Source organism: Mastigoproctus giganteus, chromosome 11 (assembly GCF_048544385.1).
Source record: "Mastigoproctus giganteus isolate SK-2022 chromosome 11, ASM4854438v1, whole genome shotgun sequence".
In the NCBI taxonomy this organism is placed as follows: Eukaryota; Metazoa; Arthropoda; class Arachnida; order Uropygi; family Thelyphonidae; genus Mastigoproctus; species Mastigoproctus giganteus.
Window position 1 is genome coordinate 54645087 of NC_143585.1, and position 23127 is coordinate 54668213.

The window sequence follows — 23127 nt, forward strand, 5'->3', positions numbered from 1 at the left end:
TTGCTCTGGGGTTACTGTTTCCCATATGCAGCACTTTACATTTGTCGATGTTAAACCTCATTTGCCACCTCTCAGCCCATCTGTTCAACCTGTCCAGATCCTGTTGCAGCAGCATAGCGTCAGTATTGTCCTTAACGACCCTGCCAACCTTTGTATCATCTGCAAACTTGGACATTAAACTTGATATCCCATCATCAATATCATTCATGAACACCGAAAACAACAACGGACCCAACACTGAACCTTGAGGAACTCCACTAATAACATTAGTCCACGTTGAGCAGTGTCCATTGATTACCACTCTCTGTCTTCTGCCACTCAACCATCCCCTTATCCATAGCAGCAATTTGCCTCCAATGCCACACTGCTCCAATTTGTGCAGCAGTCTTCCATGTGCAACAGTATCAAAAGCCTTTCTAAGATCCAAATATATAATATCAAAGTTATTCCCTGCATCCAGTTCTTTTGTGACTACATCATAGTATCCAATCAAATTGGTCAGGCAAGACCTGCCCTTAACAAAACCATGCTGCGTCTGAGCTATAACTGAATTCTTGTCTAGATGATCCTGCAGTGCTTCTTTAACCAGTGCCTCCATTAATTTACCTGGAACAGAAGTTAAACTAACAGGTCTATAATTACTTGTGTCATGTGAGATATACTTAAAGATATAATTACTGTCAAGGGTAAGAAGGGATTTTCCTTTTATCAAAGTGGCTACTATCTAAGACAATTTTTAAATTCCCTGATTAGGACAAATGATGACAATACTAATTGCAAATTCTAAATGGGAAGTATTTAGGCAAATAATCATTAGAATTAATCATACTAAGCTGTTTATACCAACAAAGAGATGTATTCAAGATTTAGACTTAAATGGATGTCAAATGAAATGATGAGATTGGTGACAGTGAAGGATGTGTGAGATTATTAAAAATTAGCAGGAGACATGGAATCCTACAGCAGGTACAAACTAGTTTGCAGTCATGTCACTGGGTGGGGTGGAAACAACCTAGGGCAGATTATGAGAAGTCCAAGGCTAAGAATGCAAAGAAAAGTGGCCAATAATTCTTTGTTTATGTTGATAGAAGGAGAAAAGGGATGAAAAAGATTGGCCCTCTGGTTATAAATAATATAACTATTAATGATCCTGTTCAGGATGCTAACACTCTAAATAAATATTCTGCACTTCCATTTTGTATGAAGACACTTTTAGGAATGGGAACATCATAACTGTATAAAGTTATAACAGGGAACAAAATATTTTATTAAAACTGAGAAGAAAGTCTAAGAGAAACTCCTGAAGATAAAGTAAATAAGGCATCTGAGGTTAATGGGATCAATCCAGTTACCTTAAAAGATGCAGCAAAAGTTGAAATAAACCAGTAGCCATAAGTATGAGAGAATCCTTGAATTTAGCAGTTCCTACAGATTGGAGGTGTGCAAATATGTCTCATATTTCACAAAGTGATATGGCAATTAGACCTCTGAACATGACTTCTGTTTCAGGAAAAATAATGAAGTCAACAGATAAAGAAGTACAGCCACTCCCCTGTAAGGTTGCATTCCGCAGAACTCTATGTAAATCGAATTTTACAGAAGTTGGAATTTCCCTAAATGCTTATGCAGCACTCTCTACTATGTGTGCTGATGAATTTGATTGAATCAAAAAAGAAATGTTCGATGATCATGTAAACAGAATTATTTATTCAATTTTTTTATCTCATGAGCAGAAAAAATTACAAAAGTGTACAAAATTACAAAAATTTCAAAATTATAAAATTACAAAAAAGAGAGAGGAGACAGGCATAATGTCAGCAAGTTTTACCTTTCAAGCACAATTGCCAGAATTAACTCTTCAGCTGATAAGCATGCCACTGCAGAAGTTAAGGGCTGTGGGGATTTAGAAGGGATTTTTTCCAACACCACAAAATTTCTCTGCAGCTGCAGAATCGGTACTGGTGACTTCACTGCATACTTTAACATTGTGGAAAAGCACGATGCTTGAACCAATTAAACCACCCATTGCTTGCACGAACCTGACTCGGGGTTCTCTATACTTATCTTTAATATCTTCATAAATACTTCTTGCTTTTGCTTGAATGGCCATTAGACTCAGGGGCACTTGCTTCTAAACCAAAATTTCCATCCATATTATTAATAGCTTTTCCATCTTTGATAATGCACCTGAACACTGTTTTGTGATCACTGTTGATCCTTTCATGCGTTCTTTTATACGCACACTGTTCCTTAAGATAGTATTCACTGTTGAAGCACCAAGACCTAATTCCATGCAATAGGTGACAAATTTTGTCCTGCTTCATACTTCTAAATCAATTTTGTTTCGTTTCCTAGCACTGCCAGCACTTGCACTTTCCGTTGGTCCCTTTCCCTTCACCATTGTAATAAGTAAATAGGAATGAAGAGAAGATTCTGAAAATTTGAGTTTTTTATATGATTGAAGATTTCAGCGAAGGGAAAACCTATTTCACCATAATACCATAACATAAAAACCCACAGAATTCCAATTATCGGTATTATAGCAAATGCAACAAGATTGAGTTTACTACCCGGTTATAATTAGATGCAGATTGTTTTTACTGTTTTATGGTAGTGACCTCCAGAAATGTGTTTTAGAAAAATATCAAAAAGGCATTCAAAATTGATTCTAATAACGGAACATATGTAAGTGTAGTGCAATTTCCATTATAAAAATGGGCCTTTTAGAGAGATAAATAGCTTAGTTATATAGCAAAAATTTCAACTTCTGAGGTCTTGAAACAAATGACCAAAAAAACCAATGTTTTATTTGGTTCACATTACGATATTTTCACGATACCTCCATTTATTCCTACAGGATGCAAAATACGTTTCCATGATTTTTTTAAAGTTTCCGCTGGCTGGCAAAAACTTATGTAAAGTCGAATTTCCATATTACGTAAGCAAGGGAGTGCCTGTATTGCAGGATCATCTTAACAGGAATGGAATTATACATAAATTAGAGCACGAGTTTGTTGTGGTGGATCCTGTCTAAATAATCTAGTTATCTATTATGATGCAGTAAAAAAGAGGAACTGGATGCAAATAATAATTTTGACATCATATATTTAGCTTTCAGTAAAGGTTTTGACACTGTACCACAAGAAAACTGCTGTACAAATTGGAGTAGTGTTGAATTAGAAGGAAGTTGCTGCCATGGATAAAGTGACAGGTTGGCTATAAATGGGCACTGTTCTTGGATTAATGTTATTAGTGGAATCCCTCAGGATTCACTGCTGGCCCCTTACTGTTTAAAATATTTATTAACAATAATGATGAATGCATATCAAGCATATTGTCTAAGTTAGCAGATGACATAAATTCTGTCAAGATGTTCAGTGCAGGAATAAAGACCATACTATTTCAGCAAGTCCTAGAAAAATTTGGCAGATGGGCTGAGAAGTGGCAATTGATGTTTAACATTAATAAATGCAAGGTACTGTATATGTAAGATAATCAGAAAATCAGTCATCCCAGAATAACATTCAGTAAGATAGTACTAAACTGAAGGTGATAGAGAATGAAAGAAATCTAGTGGTAATTCTAACATGAAGCTCTCTGAAAAATAAAGACAGGCTGTCAATATTATACATTGGCAAGATCCCTTGAGGATCTTGTTAGGAATTCTTGCATCATTTGCTAGTACTAATAATAATAACAGATATCAATTAAAAATCTGAGGAATTACTTCGAAGAAAAAACAGCATCAATCTCCCAAGAATTAAGGAAGACTGACAAATGGTACACCCTGTTCAACCTCAACAAGGAGATGTCACTTACACAGATAGAACAAATAAAGACAGAAAGAGAGATGAAGAAGAAAAAGGCACTCCATGGCAGACACAGTGACCTCCATCAAGACTACACAGATAAGATGGCTTCCAATGTTTGGCTCAAGAACGGGAGGATTATCTTCCCTAAGACCAAAGGATTCATGCACACCACCCAAGACCAGGTAATCAAATAATGGTAATGTACCATATTAACAAGACTGAAGGATTCGTGCTCCCTACCCAAGACCAGGTAATCAATACCAGGAACTATATGAAATACATCACCAAGGATCCTGGAGTGACGGATGACACATGTCAACAATGCCACCTGGCCCTAGAACAAGCTAGCATATCAACACGAGATGCCAAGTAATCGCACAGACAGAATACACTCACAGACACAACCGGGTATCCCAGATAATACATCATAAGCTAGTGCAAAAATACGAGTTGATCAAAGAAAATGTACCATATTACAAGTACAAAACCCAAAACATAATAGACACCAGGCCATATCATAGATGCAACACTATAGTATGGAACCATAGTATGGCGTCTGGTGTCTATTATGCCTTGGGTTTTGTACTTGTAATATGGTACATTTTCGTTGATCAACTCGTATTTTCTCTTATCTTCAGAATAGTAGAGTATGCTATAGTATGGCCTCCATACTATTCTGTCTGCTCACCCAGACAGAATACGCTAAGACAACCAGGTAGCCACAATAATACATCAGAAGCTAGGACAAAAATACCAACTGATCAAAAAAAAAATGTACCAAATTACAAAAACGAACCCCAGGCCACCATACTAGAGACCCCCCTACTCACAAACTACACTGGAACCGTACTATAATAACAGAGGGGGGGAAAAAAAAAAAACACAGATCAGGAAGTCAAAGAAATGTGCCATATGGAACAAGTAATGACCATCCTGATCACCATGTCAACAATCAGCATGGTGCCAAAGAGCCTGAATAAGAAAATAATAGCAATAGGCCTCCCAGAGGACACTTACATGGAATTCCAAAATGCCAATTCTAAACACCTGTAAGATAATCAAAAAATTAGTTGACCAACAGTAGTAATAATAATAGTATTACTGACACAGACAGTTTTCAAATTCTGTGCAGTGGGACCAACTGATGATTTTACCAACAGCAAATTCTAAGTGGGAAGCATTCAAGGAATTAATTGTGGAAGCTACTAAAAGTTCCATACCTATTAAGAAATATTGTTCAAAGTTTAAGCCTAAATGGTTTTCAAATGTCTCTGCCATAAGACTCATGGCAGAGAAGAAAATGCACGGGATGCATATAAATTATCAGGCGACAGAAGCCTATGGCAGATATAAGCTAGTCTGTAATCAAGTCACAAAGGAGGTTAGGCAGGCGAAGGCAGATTACGAGAAATCTTTGGCAAAGGATGCTAAGAAAAACAGCAAGGATTTCTTTACTTATATAAACTCTAAAAGGAAGGGGATGAATCTGATTGGTCCACTTGATATCGATGTTTCGACTATTGATGATCCTGCTCAGATAGCAAACAAACTGAATGAGTATTTTGCATCTACATTCACACATGCGGAATTAAAGTTTGAAAATGCCACAAGGTTATCAAATTTTAACAGGGTGCTTAATGATTTTGTAATAACTGAGAACAAAGTGGAGGAGAAATTGTTGAAGTTAAACATAAGAAAAACACCTGGGGTGGATGGGATCTATCCAGTTATATTAAAGGAGGTGGCAAAGGAAGTAAGCAAACCCTTAGCCATAATTATGAGAGCATCTTTGGACTCAGGAGAGGTCCCCACGGACTCGAGATGTGCAAATGTATCCACAATTCAAAAAGGGGGATCGAAGGATGAAACAAGTAATTACGGACCAGTTAGTTTTACTTCTGTTCCGAGTAAAATAATGGAGTCACTGGTTAAAGATGCATTGCAGGAGCATCTAGACAAGACTGCAGCAATAATTCAGACAGCATGGGTTTGTTAAGGGAAAGTCTTGTCTGACAAATTTGATTGGATATTATGATGTGGTTACAAAGAAACTGGATGCAAAAAATAATTTCCATATCATATATTATTTTCATATCACATATTAAGGGTAAGTTGCTACAATGGATAAAAGGATTGTTGAGTGGGAGAAGACAGAGGGTGGTAATCAATGGGTGCTGCTCTTCGTGGATTAATGTTATTTGTGAAGTCCCACAGGGTTCAGTGTTGGGTCCAGTTGTTTTGTATATTTATCAATGATACTGATGAAGGTATATCGGGCTTAGTGTCGAAGTTTGCAGATGATACAAAGGTTAGCAGGGTTGTTAATGACAGTAATGGCAGTGTGCTACTGCAACAGGATCTAAAAAATTTGAGCAGATGGGCTGAGAAGTGGCAACTGAAGTTTAACATTGACAAATGCAAAGTACTGCATATGGGTAGAAGTAACCCCAGAGAAATGTATCAACTGTGTGGTACTACACTTAAGGTGTAGTACCACACAGTTGTAAGGTGGTAGAAAATGAAAAAGACCTGGTAGTAATTGTGCCGTCAGATATGAAGTTTTCTGAGCAATGCAGACAGGCTGCCAGTACAGGTCATGGAGTTTTGTCAATGATATACAGGAATTTTGCTAGCAGGAAAAAGGAGGTGATTGCCCCTCTGTATAAGGCAATGATCAGGCCATGCCTTGAGTACTGCATACAGGTCTGGAGGCCTCATTTTAGGAAGGATGTAGATTTGCTTGAGTATGTACAGAGAAGGGTAACAAGATTGGTGAAGGGAATGAAGGGATCCTCTTACCAAGAGAGGCTTAAGTTCTGCAAACTGAAGCGGCTGGAGACTAGGCACCTGCGAGGTAATCTGATTGAGGTGTGTACGGCTTTGAGTGGGTTGAGCACGCTGAATTCTGATGGGATTCTTCCACTTGTTCAGATTACGAACCTAAGGGGGCATAAATTCAAATTGAGGAAAAACAGATGTAGAATAGATGTGTTGAAATTTGCCTTTAGCCAGCAGGTGGTTAACTGCTGGAACAAACTTCCATCTGTCGTTGTGAAAGTTGATAAGTTAAATAAATTTAAGGAGGAACTGGACAAACATTTAGAGGGAATTCTTTTGTAATTTTTTTTTTTGGCTGATGTTGCATAAGCTCATACACTTGCTTTCTTGCATCACATGCCACTACTACTACAACCAAACACCTTACACTTGATACCAGTACTCATCATGGAGTCGAAAAATTTCGTTAAGGATTGTTAGTTTGTTTGTTATTTGGTTTTCAGGAGCATTAGCAACGTTGTTGTTGTTGTTATTTGGTTTTTAGGAGCATTAGCAACTAAGGCCATATTGCTCCGGGATATGCGGTGGTCATTCCCTGACCTTTCCGCGTCCTTCGCATTTGGTGGTGACGGGCTCGAATCCCGGTCTAATCAAGAAGCGTGTGCTACGCACTGCTGCTCCTTCCCACCTGGCTACGGAGGCGCCTTTCATTAAGGAAAGAGTAATAATAATAATAATAATTATTATTATAAATAATTTTAAGCATAAAACATTAAATATAATAAGATGAAGTACTTATTAACTGTTTTGTTTTGTTAATATTTAATTTGTTGTCAGTTTCTCATAAGTTTTGTAACCACTGATTTGACTGCAGAATTTTTTTTTTTTTTTTTTTTAAATCTACTGCATGTTCCTGATATCAGTTCTCATTTCTATTTACCCTTGTGAGTAGAATAGTTATTAATATCACTGTCCCTCCATCCATGTGAAAAAAGCCTGGATTCATATCTAAAGAAGCCAGGAGGAATTTTATGGGTTTGGTTTCCCACCATGGCCAAGTCATTTTCTCTTGAGCAAGGGCGCACGGTTCCTATCCAAGAAACTTGAGGTTTTTTCAATCAAGAACAACAAGCAAACCCACCACATGATACATCGATGCTTATAGTTTTAGTGGTTTGGTACAAAAATAAATACTTTTAACTCTGTCTGGCTAACATGAGTTTTGAGAGAGCACAGGTATGGTTATATTTTTCAGTTTGTTTAAATCTGTCAAGCATTCACTTATTTGATATCTATGTTATATTTTTTGTCTACTCCTCCTCCTCCTTAAACCATCAGTTAAGTCACAACTAAGTCACATTTAATATGAACAGGTTTTTATTTTAAAAAAAGTTTTGTTCAATTATCCATTTAGTTCAGCTGAAAAATAAAATTATACCAATATTGCAAGATCTCGATCTCTCAATCTCTCTCTCTCTCTCTCTCTCTCTCTCTCTCTCTCTCTAAGTAAGCTATGTAGCTTACTTAAAAATAGTTCAGAAATTTAAAAATATTTTTTTTTACACTTCTACAAATCTTTCTGAAAAAATCAACTTACTTGGGTTTTCTAACCTGAAATGAGATTCAGGTTCTGGATGTTTTGTATAAATAATCTGACTTGAAACATGTTCTGTAAGAATCTAAAACAAAAATATCATAAAATTAAAGAAAGCCATATGAAGAAGACCAAGCATATAAAAATACATATAAAGGGGGGGAATTTCAAACTGCTATTATAAAAAACAGAGAAGCAAATCTATACATAACTATATAAAGATATGCACATAGTAGCAAGCAATGTGCTGGATAAGAAATTAAGTTTGTTTTAGCAGCTGAATATTTAAGATGGATGAAATTACTTGATTGATAAGTCTTAAGAACTCACCAAATCTGGTTTCGATTTTTATATTTTAAAAACATGAAGTTTCAATGTTAACTTTTCCTGTGGCCAGCAGCTCTGGTTTCTTAGCAGTCCCATGGATAAAGCAGAGAAAGGTTGGTGGGTAAACCCACTGCATGGTAGCCTAGCAATTTTACACCTGGAAAAAATCAATTCTGATAATACTGTCGAACCAAATGTGAAGGTTGGATGTGAACTGTAGCCTACCCTAAAGGGGATGAAAAAGCTCAAGGACATTAGTATTGGGGGAGGGGAATATATTATTTTGTGATGTAGTAGGAGATATTTCAGACAAACAACTTATTTCATATGGACTTCTTCAGACCATAAAGGCCATCATTCTAAACTAATATATATATTTTTTTTTTGCATACTCTTTAAAGAGTATGCATGCTTTCTTGCATCATTCTACTAATACTAAATTTAGAATCATTAATTGTTTCCCCATCCATCAATGTGATAGCCTGAATTGTAACAAAAACAATTTACAACTTGTGCACAGGTCATGCCTTGTCTCATCATAGCTGAGTGCACCAGTGTGAAAATGTTAAAAAATTTATTACAGAATTCATCAAACTGAACAGAAAAAATTCCATTTTATGGTAAATTAAAGGAAATATATAATTTATAGAAAGTTATTAGAAGTTGCTCTGATGCTAAAGGTAAATAAGGCACAAGGGAAAATTGGGAACTATCCAATTAGTAGTAGTAGTGGCATCTGATGCAAGAAAGCAAATGTATGAGCTTATGCAGCATCAGCCAAAAAAAAAAAAAAAAAAATCACACCATTCCCTCCAAATGCCTCTCCAGTTCCTCCTTAAATTTATTCAACCTATCAACTTCCACAATGACAGATGGAAGTTTGATCCAGCAATTACCCACCCACTGGCTAAAGGCAAATTTCTGCACATCTATTCTACATCTGTCTTTTCTTAATTTGAATTTATGCCCCCTTAGGTTCGTAATCCGAACAAGTGGAAAGATCCCATCAGAATTCAGCGTGCTCAACCCATTCAAGGCCTTATATACCTCAATCAGATCACCGCGCAGGTGCCTAGTCTCCAGCCACTGCAATTTGCAGAACTTAAGCCTCTCTTGGTAAGAGGATCCCTTCATTCCCGTCACCAATCTTGTTGCCCTTCTCTGTACACGCTCAAGTAAATCTACATCCTTCCTAAAATGAGGCCTCCAGACCTGTATGCAGTACTCAAGGCGTGGCCTGACCATTGCCTTATACAGAGGGATAATCACCTCCTTTTCCCTGCTAGCAAAATTCCTATATATCATTGACAAAACCCCATGACCTGCCCTGGCAGCCTGTCTGCATTGCTCAGAAAACTTCATATCTGCCTGCACAATTACTCCCAGGTCTTTTTCATTTTCTATCACCTTAAGTGTATTACCACAAAGTTGGTACGTTTCTCTGGGGTTACTTCTACCCATATGCAGTACTTTGCATTTGTCAAGGTTAAACTACAGTTGCCACTTCTTATCCCATCTCCCCAAATTATCTAGATCCTGTTGCAGTAGCACACTGCCATTACTGTCATTAACAACCCTGCCAACCTTTGTATCATCTGCAAACTTCGACATTAAGCCTGATATACCTTCATCAATATCATTGATAAATATACAAAACAACAGTGGACCTAACACTGAACCCTGTGGGACTCCACTAATAACATTAGTCCACGAAGAGCAGCACCCATTGAACAGGACAAATGTAGGTGATGCTGCACAGCAGAAAGAGCAAGAAAATTGACATTGTGCTCAGTTGCTGTTATTTGGTTTTTTTAGGAGCATTAGCAACTAAGGCCATATTGCTCCGGGATATGCGGTGGTCATTCCCTTGACCTTTCTGCATCCTCCGTATTTGGTGGTGACGGGCTCGAACCCCGGTCTAATTAAGAAGCGTGTGCTACGCACTGCTGCTCCTTCCCACCTGGCTACGGAGTGCCCAGTTGCACTAATGATATTAAAAGTAAGAGATCCAATGATATACTTAACACATACAAGTTAATTTTAAAGAGTCGAACACTGCCCAGAGAAGAAAGGAGCGAGTACATGTTGAGCCTTGTTCAGTTATTACTAGTTTTAATAAAAATTAGGTTTCCGATAGTTATAAAAAAAAAAAAATGGCACATTTTTCTAGCTTTTAGAATGTAATCCCCCTCTTTTTATACTGGTTCTTAGCCCCATATAACACAGTTTCACACTACACGAGATTTTAAAAGAATCTATCTACCGTGTTATATGAGGTTTACATGTATATATTATATAGAAATAAGACAATATTATAGTACAGTAGACTCTCGATTTTCCAGGATAGATAGTAAAAAACAAATCCCAGTTAATCCAAAAATACAAAAGTCCTCGACATACGTAAGAGATACGTTCCAGAACCTCTTACTTTGTCAAGTTTTATGTAACTCAGGAATGACTAATAACATATTGCTACTATATTATTATTGACAATCTGAATTCCGCGCGATACTTGTTAACGTTTGGCCATTTTGATACATCCTTATTATAATGGTTCCTTTAATGGATGCACCGTTTTCAAACTTTTGAATAATTTCAAGTTTTTGTTTAACTGAAAGCATAACTCTTTCGCGTTTACTCATCATTTTCGCGATTTCTAAACAAAACAACAAAAAAAAAAAATCCGACATCCCTGACATAAATGATGAAACAAAATTTGTTCTTCTGCACTGCAACAGAACACAACAATCGACGTGATGCACTAAAACAAACTAAACATGTGGTCTCTCTCTCTCTCTTTTTTTTTTTTTTTTTTTTTTTTGTTCTGCCCCTTTTTTTTTTGAGAGGTGGGTGTGAAGATAGCGGGGATTGCAAGATAATGGGCACACTAATCTCCCAATGATGACTTATAATGCCGCTTGTCGCTTATTTACAACTTGCAAAACATCTGTTTATACCTATTCTAGTTATTACCTGAATTTTTTTGATTTCTGGTTGATTTTTTTTTTTTTTTTTTTTAATCTGGAGTCTTGAAGTGTCCCAGTTAATCGAGAGAGTCTGCTGTATAAGATTATTATAAGACAATATTTAGGTTATTAATCAGTTACTAAAAAATATATTTTTAAACAAGCAACCATTTACTGATCCACATAACTACAATGTCCAGTGATGTTACAAAAGCATAGCCAGCACTAATAGGTAGAAGGAATCTATTTAATAAAGATGGAATTCATCTGAACAGAAGGTGATGCAAGGAGCCTTTATCACATCAATGAGAAAGCCTTAAAATTTTGGAGAAAACTAGTTGTCGGGGACAGGAGTAATATAGACATGTATGTGTATTTATTTGGAGATATGGGTCAAAGTAACATTTGAATGTGTCAAATGATGCTTTGACCACTTTGTATGAGGCCACAAAAACCAAAGAGCATTCCTGGAATCACAATAATAATGTCAGCAATGTTATCAATAAAATGAACAAGAGGAAGTTTTTCTGTGGCACATATAATATAAGAAGGTTGGGGGGCTATACTTCTTATCAAAATGAGCCTGAGTATAAATGTAAGCATTCCCAGATGGTTTTTGCCAGAACTGCCTGGCAAAATATCTTGGCGCAACCTTGGGCAGGTGTGGCTCCAGTGACATTTCTAATACTCATACTTACCAAACTTATGACATCCATAGAGGATCTGCTCTCACAGACATCTCAATGCATGTCCAGCATAATGCACACAAATATCACACAGATGCCAAAATTTAGAGCAAACTAAATAATGACTAAAAATTACAGACCACAAGCCACTGCCAAGTGCAAATCAGATTATCAAAAAACATTTAATGCTAGACCTCACCATTGAATATTTGGCACTTATACAAAATTAAGTTCATCAGTGACCAACCCATTGTCAGCTCTTCATTCCATATGATGGTTCAAGTTTGTTAAAAGTTCTTCCCGTCATTCTTATTTTTTTTTATGTTATTTCCCTCCAAATTACATCAGTTACACTCTTCTTCAAAGTACACATCACACAGGTCATATATTTTAATGTCATCACAGGGGTCATACTTTCCAAATGGAATTTAAGTAAGCAGAATTAAGAGGAGAGGTTATCTTTATGAAGAAGTTTTTATATTATTTGTGATTATTATTTGGATAACTATAAGCCATTCAGGCTACAATGTTTTAGGTGTTTCTATGGATAGTTATTTAATCATCAGTTCTGATTCTATTTGTGTCAAATTCTACAATTACAGTGCAGTTACATACTTTGGTGGTCTATAATAGGTGTTCATGCTCCACCATAAAAATGGAAGGGAAGCTGAAAACTATACATATGGAACGAATTATATTAGGAATCAGACTGTTGGATAAGAAGAGAAACACACGAATTAAGCAGTAAACACAAGTAAAGCACATTCTTATCAAAACTAAACTGAAAGAACTGAAAATGGACTTGGGCAGGACACATAGCTCGAAGATATGATTGACAAATGGACTAAGAAATAACAGAATGGTACCCAAGATGAGCTAAAAGAAAACCTGGAAGACAACAACAGAGATGGACAGATGAAATTCAAGAATTCGTGGGTAGTAAACGGATGGCCATTGCATAAAATAGAAGGAACTGGAAAGTTACTGGAGAGGCCTTTATCCTACACGGAGCAATATGGCCTTAGTTGCTAATGCTCCTAAAAACCAAAACAACAACAACAACAACTTTATCCTACAGTGGATTAAAAATGGATGATGATGATAGGTGTTCAAAGATACTGTCACAATATGAATACAAATGATCATATATGTTGGAAAGAACTACAGATGCATCATATACACTGTTGTCCAGATACTGTTTACAGTGTTCTCCTCGATGTGTACTTCATTCTGCTTGCCAACCCCTTGATCTGGCAGTGGTGGTGCAAATCTTATGTAACAAATGGTGACAACACCTGACAGGTGTCTATATATTAGTCAATTTTATTTTATGGTATCTATCTGTAGGGAATTAGGTGTATAAGGACCAAACTAACATGTTAGTAAAAGTAAACTAACTTTAACCTGGAAGGACCATATAAAATTATAATAATGAAAAATGGAAATAAAACTAAAAAATGAAAATAACAATAAAAAATGATAATAAACAATGAAACTAAAAATATGTTAAAACAAATTGCTCTCTCAGTTGGTACGTTTTATAGCTAGGAAGCTAAAATGTCTGTCTTATCATAATCTCGAGTGTAAACATTGTCATTGGTGATAGTGATTTCGCTGTTGAGATAGAAAGCTTGTAGTTTGCTATCCGAGTTGGTGCATTCCATGGATAAGTCTGCAGGATAAATTTCCTTGGCTATAAGGTCAAAATTGATAACAAGGACATCAATGTATCTGTTGAATATAATTTCTTCTTTGATATTGTTTTCAAAATAATGCAGATAGAGGTTTGCTATGGAGAAAGAACTACTGGCCCCCATAGCCACTCCCCTACTCTGCACGTAAATGCTGTCTCCCATAAGTCGACCACAGTTGTGGATATACACAGTTGTCAGGAGAATGAGCGTGGCCTTGTGCAGGCGAAGTTTTTACTACTACTGGAATAGAGAAGTTTTTTCTGTTTTATTAGCTTAAATTGGCATATTAACTTATTTTCTAGAGTAGCTTTATATTCCTAGTTACAATACTTAGTTTAAAGTTTGACTTAGATAGAGATTTTGTAGGTATAACTTAGTATCGGTAAAGGTATCAAATCCACGTGTTACAAGTTGCAGGTCCGCTGAACGAGACGTTTTTTAGCCATACTTAGTCGCTTTATTGATCAATTGTTATATTAAATTATTTTCTATAAGTAGCTTATAGATCTAGTCAGGATCCTTAGTTTATTCTGAATTGAGACAGAGAGATTTGGAAGTTAATTAATACTTAAGTGTCCATAGATTTACCGTTCATAACTTGCCACCATTGTTATACGATACAACGTTATATCCCGAACTAGATAGCGTACGCTTAGTATAGTATAGTATACAATATAATAATGTCAATTAATCAGTAAAATCTATTAATCTTGTTAAACTTCATTGTAATTTAAATGTACTTTTTAACTATATACATATAACGACTTAGATTACAAACGTAACATAATTAATTAATACTTAATTAATTTACGGAAGTTATATAAACGGAACTCGTAGATAATACTCGATACTTTACTTTTTACTGAAAAAAATATATATAGCGTTATAACTGTGTTGGGATACAAGTTTAGGGTTATAATTTTGTACTGAAATAGAAATTTTATTGAAATTAAATCGAAATCATGACTCAGACCAGAGCAGCAAAGCAAAAGGCTCAAGCTAATGGGAGTGCTGTGGCTCAGGGGAGAACTGAGGGGGGGGGCAGTTGCCCTCTGAATCACAGCTTTTAAAATGCACTGCTTGCTTCATGTTTGGGGAGCAATCAGGTATGGGATATGATATTGCCATAAGGGATGTCTCTGTCTGTGCGCGATGTAAGGAATGTAAGGAAATAAGGCGACAACTCAGCATTGTTATGGGCCTATATGAGAGCTTGAAGGACAGGGTAGATGCCCTCGATGGATCTAAATTGAGGGCCCATCAAGCTCTCAGCTGCCCACATCAACGCCAGAGCATGCACTTGGTCATCACGCAACACAGCGGCAACCCCCAAGGCAGAATGCACTGGTCCCACGGGAACTAGTAGTTGGCACAAAAGGTGATACAGTTGTACACGTTGGCACTAATAATATTAAGAGAAGGAGACCAGCGGAATTAAATAACAAGTACAGGTCACTGTTGAAAAAAAGTCGTGAGGGTTGAATTTGAAAGTTTTTGCAATTCTGCCCAGACACGATAGGAGGGAGTATATGATGAGAGCTCTGTCGATCAATTCGGCCCTGGAAAGATTGTGCAAGGCTCAAGGGGTAGAATTTTTTTCAGCCTGGTCTGTACTTGTTAACAAGAGAGACTACTCCTACAGGGATGGGATACACTTAAATAGAAAGGGTGCAAGAATATTTGCTGATGCTATCGAAGCAGTGCTAGGTGGGTCAGAAAACTGCTAGCTTGGGGGATACAAGGGTTAATAGATTAACAGTAGCCACTGGCAGAGGTGAAAGTGATTCTTGCACTTCTTCTATTGGAACGAGCAGCAGCAGACTGGAAAACAAGATGCAGGATATTTCAGAGACTGCTGGGAGTCATTACGGTACAAGTAAACATATGGGTTGTGTTAGGGTAGCTAAGAATAGAAAAGGTGCATGTATGTATACTTGCATGTACACCAATGCTAGGAGTTTGGTAAATAAATTTGATGAATTTGAGGTATTGCTCAAAACATCATAGGCAGATATTGTTGGGATATCAGAGACGTGGTGTCACACAGATATAAGGAATGCAGAACTGGAATTTGGGGAGTACAATGTGTACAGAAAGGATAGATAGGATATGAAGGGAGGAGGGGTTATGCTATTAGTTAAGAAATACAAAATCGAAAGAAGTGAAGCCAGTCGACATTGCTGGACAGTGCAGTGTCGAGTCAGTTAGGTGTGACATAAGCATTGGGAGATCGAAATTGAGAGTAGGAGTGTGCTATAGGCCTAATGACTCTGATAAGTATAATAAGAAACTGTACAGGAAAATAGAGTGGGCCAGTGAATCAGAGAGTGTTATAATGGGGGATTTTAATTTCCCAGATATTGACTGGAATTTGTGGGTTGGTCACTCACACACTAGCAAGACTTTTCTGGACTTATTGGATGATTGTTTTCTACATCAGCATGTTCGGGAGTTAACTAGAAGGAGTAATACTCTTGATTTGATTATCAGTAGTGATTTTTCATGCATTAAGAATCTGCAGATAATGGAACCACTAGGTGGCAGTGATCACAGTGTGCTGAAGTGGGATTTACCCAAAGAGGTAACTACCATCAGGGGTAAAGAGAAGGGTTTTTGCTTTCGTAAAGGCGACTACGATGGTCTGAGACAGTATTTAAATTCTATACAGTGGGACCAACTGATGATGTTACCAACAGCAAATTCAAAATGGGAAGCATTCAAAATACTTATCTTTGAAACTACTAGGCTTTACATACCAACTAAGAAATATTGATCACGGTTTGGGCCTAAATGGGTGTCACATGAACTAACGAGACATATGGCAGATAAGAAAAATGCAGGGGATACATATAAATTAATGGGTGACATGGAAGCCTATAATAGATATAAGCAAGTCACAAAGTAGATTAGGCAGGCAAGGGACTAGATTATGAGAAATCCTTGCAAAGGATGCAAATAAAAACAGAAAAGAGTCCTTTACCTATGTAAACTCTAGAAGGAAAAGGGATGAATCAGATTGGTCACTGGATATCGATGGTTCAACAGTTGAGGATCCTGCTCAGGTGGCAAACAAACTAAATGACTATTTTGCATTTACATTCACACATGAGGAGTTATTCAGGAAGGGGAATGCCAGAGGTGAAGTAAACTCTGGCAGTGAGCTAGATGATTTTGTAATAACTGAGAGGAAAGTGGAGGAGAAATTGTTGAGGATAAACATAAAAAAGTCACCCGGGGTGGATCGGATCTATCCAGTTATATTAAAGAAGGCAGCAAAGGAAATAAGCAAACCCTTAGCCATAATTATGAGAGCTTCTTTGGACTCAGGGGAGGTACCCACAGACTGGAGATGTGCAAATGTCACCCCAATTCACAAAGGAGAATCAAAGGCTGACACAAGTAATTATAGACCTGTGAGTTTAACTTTTGTTCCAGGAAAATTAATGGAGGCACTGGTTAAAGAAGCACTGCAGGATCATCTGGACAAGACTTCAGTTATAGCTCGGACACAGCATGGTTTTGTTAAGGGAAAGTCTTGCCTGACCAATTTGATTGGATACTATTATGCAGTCACAAAAGAACTGGATGCAGGGAATAACTTTGATATTATATATTTGGATCTTAGAAAGACTTTTAATACTGTTGCACATGGAAGACTGCCGCAAAAATTCGAGCAGTGTAGCATTGGAGGCAAACTGCTGCTATGCATAAAGGGATGGTGGAGGGGGAGAAGACAAAGAGTGGTAATCAATGGACGCTGCTCATCGTGGACTAATGTTATTAGTGGATTTCCTCAGGGTTCAGTGTTGGGTCCTTTGTTGTTTTCTGTATTTATAAATGATATTGATGATGGTATATCAAGCTTAATGTCCAGGTTTGCAGACAATACGGAGGTTGGCAGGGTTGTCAAGGACACTACTGACACTATGCTGCTGCAACAGGATCTGGAAAGGTTGAGCAGATGGGCTGAGAGGTGGCAAATGAAGTTTAACATTGACAAATGTAAAGTACTACATATGGGAAACAGCAACCCCAGAGCAATGTATCAACTCTGTGGTACTACACTGACAGTGGTAGAGAATGAAAAGGACTTGGGGGTAATTGTGCAGGCAGATATGAAGTTTTCTGAGCAGTGCAGATGAGCTGCAAGAGTAACTCATGGTGTCTTGTCAATGATATACAGGAATTTTTCTAGCAGGGATAAGGAGGTTATTATTCCCTTGTATAAAGGAGGCCTCATGTCAAGAAGGATGTAGAGCTGCAGGAATGAGTACAGAGAAGGGCAACAAGATTAGTGAATGGAACAAAGGGTTTCGCTTACGAAAAAATGCTTAAGTTTTGCAAATTACAGTGTCTGGAGACTAGGCACCAGCGAGGTGATTTGATAGAGGTGTATGAAGGTGGGGGTTGGTCACGCACACACTAGCAAGGCTTTTGTGGATTTATTGGATGATTGTTTTTTACATCAGCATATTCGGGAGGCAACTAGAGGGAGTAATACTCTTGATTTGATTAACAGTAGTGATTCTTCATTCATTAAGAATCTGCATGTAAATGAACCACTAGGTGGCAGTGATCACAGTGTGCTGAGGTGGGATTTACTCAAAGAGGTAACTACCATTAGGGGTAAAGGGAAGGGTTATTGCTTTCGCAAAGGTGACTACAATGGACTGAGACAGTATTTAAATTCTATACAGTGGGACCATCTGATGATGTTACCAACAGCAAATTCAAAATGGGAAGCATTCAAAGAACTTATCTTGGAAGCTACTAGGCTTTACATACCAACTACGAAATATTGTTCAAGGTTTAGGCCTAAGTGGATGTCAGATGAACTAATGAGACATATGGCAGAGAAGAAAAATGCATGGGATACATACAAATTAACACGTGACACAGAAGCCTATGATAGATACAAGTTGATCTGTAACCAAGTTACAAAGGAGGTTAGGCAGGCGAAGGCAGATTACGAGAAATCTTTGGCAAGGGATGCAAAGAAAAACAGTAAAGAGTTCTTTACTTATGTAAACTCTAGAAGGAAGGGGATGAATCAGATTGGTCCACTTGATATCGATGGGTCAACTGTTGATGATCCTGCTCAGGTAGCTAATAAACTAAATGAATATTTTGCATCGACATTCACACATGAGGAGTTATTCAGCGAGGGGGATGCCAGAGGTGTATTCAACTCTGGCAGTAAGCTAGAGAATCTTGTAACAAGTGAGAGTAAAGTGGAGGAGAAATTGTTGAAGATAAATACAAGAAAGGCACCTGGGTTGGATGGGATCTATCCAGTTATATTAAAGGAGGCAGCAAAGGAAGTAAGCAAACCCTTAGCCATAATTATGAGAGCTTCCTTGGACTCAGGGGAAGTACCCATGGACTGGAGATGTGCAAATGTAACCCCAAATCACAAAGGAGGATCAAAGGGCGACACAAGTAATTATAGACCTGTTAGTTTAACTTCTGTTCCCGTAAAATTAATGGAGGCACTGGTTAAAGAAGCACTGCAGGATCATCTAGACAAGACTTCAGTTATAGCTCAGACACAGCATGGTTTTGTTAAAGGGAAAAGTCTTGCCTGACCAATTTGATTGGATACTATGATGCAGTCACAAAACAACTGGATGCAGGGAATAACTTTGATATTATATACTTGGATCTTAGAAAGGCTTTTGATACTGTTGCACATGGAAGACTGCTGCACAAATTGGAGCAGTGTGGCATTGGAGGCAAATTGCTGCTATGGATAAAGGGGTTGTTGAGGGGGAGAAGACAGAGTGGTAATCAATGGACACTGCTCATCATGGACTAATGTTATTAGTGGAGTCCCTCAGGGTTCAGTATTGGGTCCAATATTGTTTTCTGTATTTATAAATGATATTGATGATGGTATATCATCAATATCATCAGTTTGCAGACGATACGAAGGTTGGCAGGGTTGTCAAGGACACAACTGACACTATGCTACTTCAACAGGATCTGGAAAGGTTGAGCAGATGTGCTGAGAGGTGGCAAATGAAGTTTAACATTGACAAATGTAAAGTACTACATATGGGAAACAGCAACCCCAGAGCAACGTATAAACTCTGTGGTACTACACTGACAGTGGTAGAGAATGAAAGGGACCTGGGGGTGGTTGTGCAGGCAAATATGAAGTTTTCTGAGAAGTGCAGATGGGCTGCAAGAGTAGCTCATGGTGTATTGTTGATGATATATAGGAATTTTTCTAGCAGTGATAAGGAGGTGATTATTCCCTTGTATAAGGCAATGGTCAGACCACACCTAGAGTACTGTATACAGGTCTGGAGGCCTCATTTCAAGAAGGATGTAGAGATGCTGGAACGAGTACAGAGAAGGACACGATTGGTGAATGGAACAAAGGGGTGCTCTTACGAAGAAAGGCTTAAATTTTGCAAATTACAGTGTCTGGAGACTAGGCACCAGCGAGGTGATCTGATAGAGGTGTATAAATCCTTGAATGGTTTGAGCATGCTCAATGCTGATGTGATTATTCCTCTTGCTCAGAATAATCACCTGAGAATGCATAAATTCAAATTGAGGAAAGACAGATGTAGGATAGACGTGAGGAAATTTGCCTTTAGCCAGCAGGTGGTTGGTTGGTGGAACAGACTTCCATCTCTTGTCATGGAAGTTGATAGCCTAAATATGTTTAAGGTTCAGCTGGACAGGTATTTCGAACGAACAGAGGGGTGAAGTGGAAGTGGTTATTTTTTATTTATTTATTTATTTATTTTTATTTTTTTGGCTGATGCTGCATAAGCTTGCTTTCTTGCATCAAATGCCTCTGCTAATGCTAAAGCCTTGAATGGTTTGAGCATGCTCAATGCCGATGGGATTCTTCCTCTTGCTCAGAATAATCACCTGAGAGGGCATAAATTCAAATTGAGGAAAGACAGATGTAAGATAGATGTGCAGAAATTTGCCTTTAGCCAGCGGGTAGTTGGTTGGTGGAACAGACTTCCATCCCTTGTTGTGGAAGTTGATAGCCTAAATAAATTTAAGGCTCAGCTGGACAGATATTTCAAATGAACGGAGGGGTGAAATGGGAGGTTTTTTTTTTTTTTTTTTTGGCTGATGCTGCATAATCTTGCTTTCTTGCATCATATGCCTCTACTAATGCTAAAGTATGCAATTGTATTTGACAACTAAGATTAATAAGGTCGAGCCAATACTGTTTATTACATCCCATTATATTCTAATAAGTTTCGTAGTAGTATTAAAGAACTTTTTTTAAATTGTCGTGTGAAATACTGGTGAAAAGGTTTTTAAAATCATAAGTGCATAGACTTCTGATTCTATTGTTTTTGATGCAGTCTAAATATTTTCTGTTATTGGAGATAAATTTAGTATTAGTGAGTTGGTTGGCTATAATATTTAATTTGTCCTCCATTAAATTACTGGATTGTTTGATATATCTGTTTCTGCCAGAGGTGATGAACCTTTTTCCAATCGGGACTTTATGGAATTTAGGAATCCAATATACAAAAGGGTATCTTGTATTATCTATTTTTAATTTGATTTTTTTTGTGAATGGCTATAAGTTTTCTGGTAATGCAGCTAGGTGTTAAGTTGACGAGCTTATATGTATCGCTGTGGTCCATCTCCTCTTTAAACATGTCTACGTAGAATTTTTTGCATATAATGCTAAAGTTGTTATCGGCCTTATCTGTATACTTGTAATGATGAATTTATTTTGTAGTTCTTTCGTTTTATAATTAATTCTTTTAAGGTTGTATTGTTTAATGTAACTTTGGTGTGATATGATTTCTTTGAATGTAGCCAAGATAAGTTCAGTGGAAGTAGTTATCCAACTTTGAAATGCTTCTGCTGGTGTGTTGAATTTGTAGGCAGTTTTAATGGCAAATTGTAGAAGATCCATGTAAATAGAGTTGCATGTGTTTTTTAGGTTGGCTTCAGTGTTGGGTCTGAATTGAGTTCCCTTTTTCATAATCTCTCTTAGGGTATGATCCTCTATAATATTAAGGTCGCCTGTAATGATATGATTGTAATGAGGTTATGTATTTTTTATATTTCTTTCTGTGGTGTTCATATTAGCAATGGCGTTTTTGTAGTTACATATGGCCATCCCTATTGGCTTGTTGTATCTGTGTCTGATTTCTATGTTGATATTTTTTATGGGAAGGTATGCTTTGTTTTATTCATGATATTTCTGATGTTGACATAGTCAAATGAATGATTAAGGAATTTTATAATGCAGTATTCTTTACTGATTTTAAGAGCAAATAGGGTATTGTGTATAGTTTTCATGTTAATAGGATCCCTATCCCATTCTGTAAGAAGTTTATCAAAGTCACTAAGATTTTATGGCCTTGTAGTTGCTGCATTATTGCTTAATTTTACAATTTTTTATCCCATTAATGTGCAAGTTTTTAGTTAGTTGAAAAATGGTATATGTACATTGTTTGAGGCTAGTGTAAGTGAAATTTCTGCCATTGAATCTATTGTTTAGTCTGTATGGGTAGAGGGATTTATACACAGTGTCCTTCATCAGACTAAGATAAAGATTATTGCCCAGAGAAATTACTTCCCAATTTTGATTCCCGGGTTTATTACGCTCAGACAAGGCTCATCATCAAGGCTGACCACACTGTAACCCGGATGTCCAAAAATAACCCCCCAAATATTAGAATAATAAAAATATAAAGTGACTGAATAATAAGTGACTGAGTTTATTGGGCTCAGAAGAGGCTCGTCATCTGACCGCACTGTAACCTGGCTGACCAAAAAATTCCCTCCCTCCCCTCCCCCCACCCAAAAAAACAGACAATCTAGTAATTGGCAATTTATCAACTTGCATCAAACTCCCAACAACAGAATAATCCTACCTAACTTATTATTTTAAATACATAATAATGTTCATATCCCTTCAGTTAATTACTAACACAGTATAAAACTTAGAGACACAGGGTGGAAATTCGCATTGAAGGAGGCTGTAAATATGTATGTAGTTATCCCCTCAGACATACACAGGTCATTATGCCTTAGAAAAGCTATACCAGTCCTTGTCCAGGGGATAGCATTTCCTATATATTTTCATTAACATACTTCTTATATTTAATCATACTAACACTTCTTGTATTTGCATAAACACATCATTTCATTCATATAGGTTCCTTCCTTCCTCCATTAGAGGCAACCCCTCCCCACCACACTAACTCAAATAAACATCCAAAAACCTTCTCAAGGCTATCAGAACATTTGCATTGACATAGGGCATATTGCCGA

The 23127-nt window shown here is 37.3% G+C and overlaps 1 protein-coding gene across 1 annotated transcript in view; it reads right to left on the reverse strand.

Moving 5' to 3' along the window:
- rg (A kinase anchor protein rugose) overlaps nucleotides 1–23127 on the reverse strand; it is a 1582765-nt gene that overhangs the window by 1099764 nt on the left and 459874 nt on the right. Inside the window, exon 24 of the mRNA XM_090384432.1 lies at nucleotides 8188–8269. Within this exon, the coding sequence (XP_090240558.1) occupies nucleotides 8188–8269 (82 nt within the window). The remainder of the gene's footprint in view (nucleotides 1–8187; nucleotides 8270–23127) is intronic.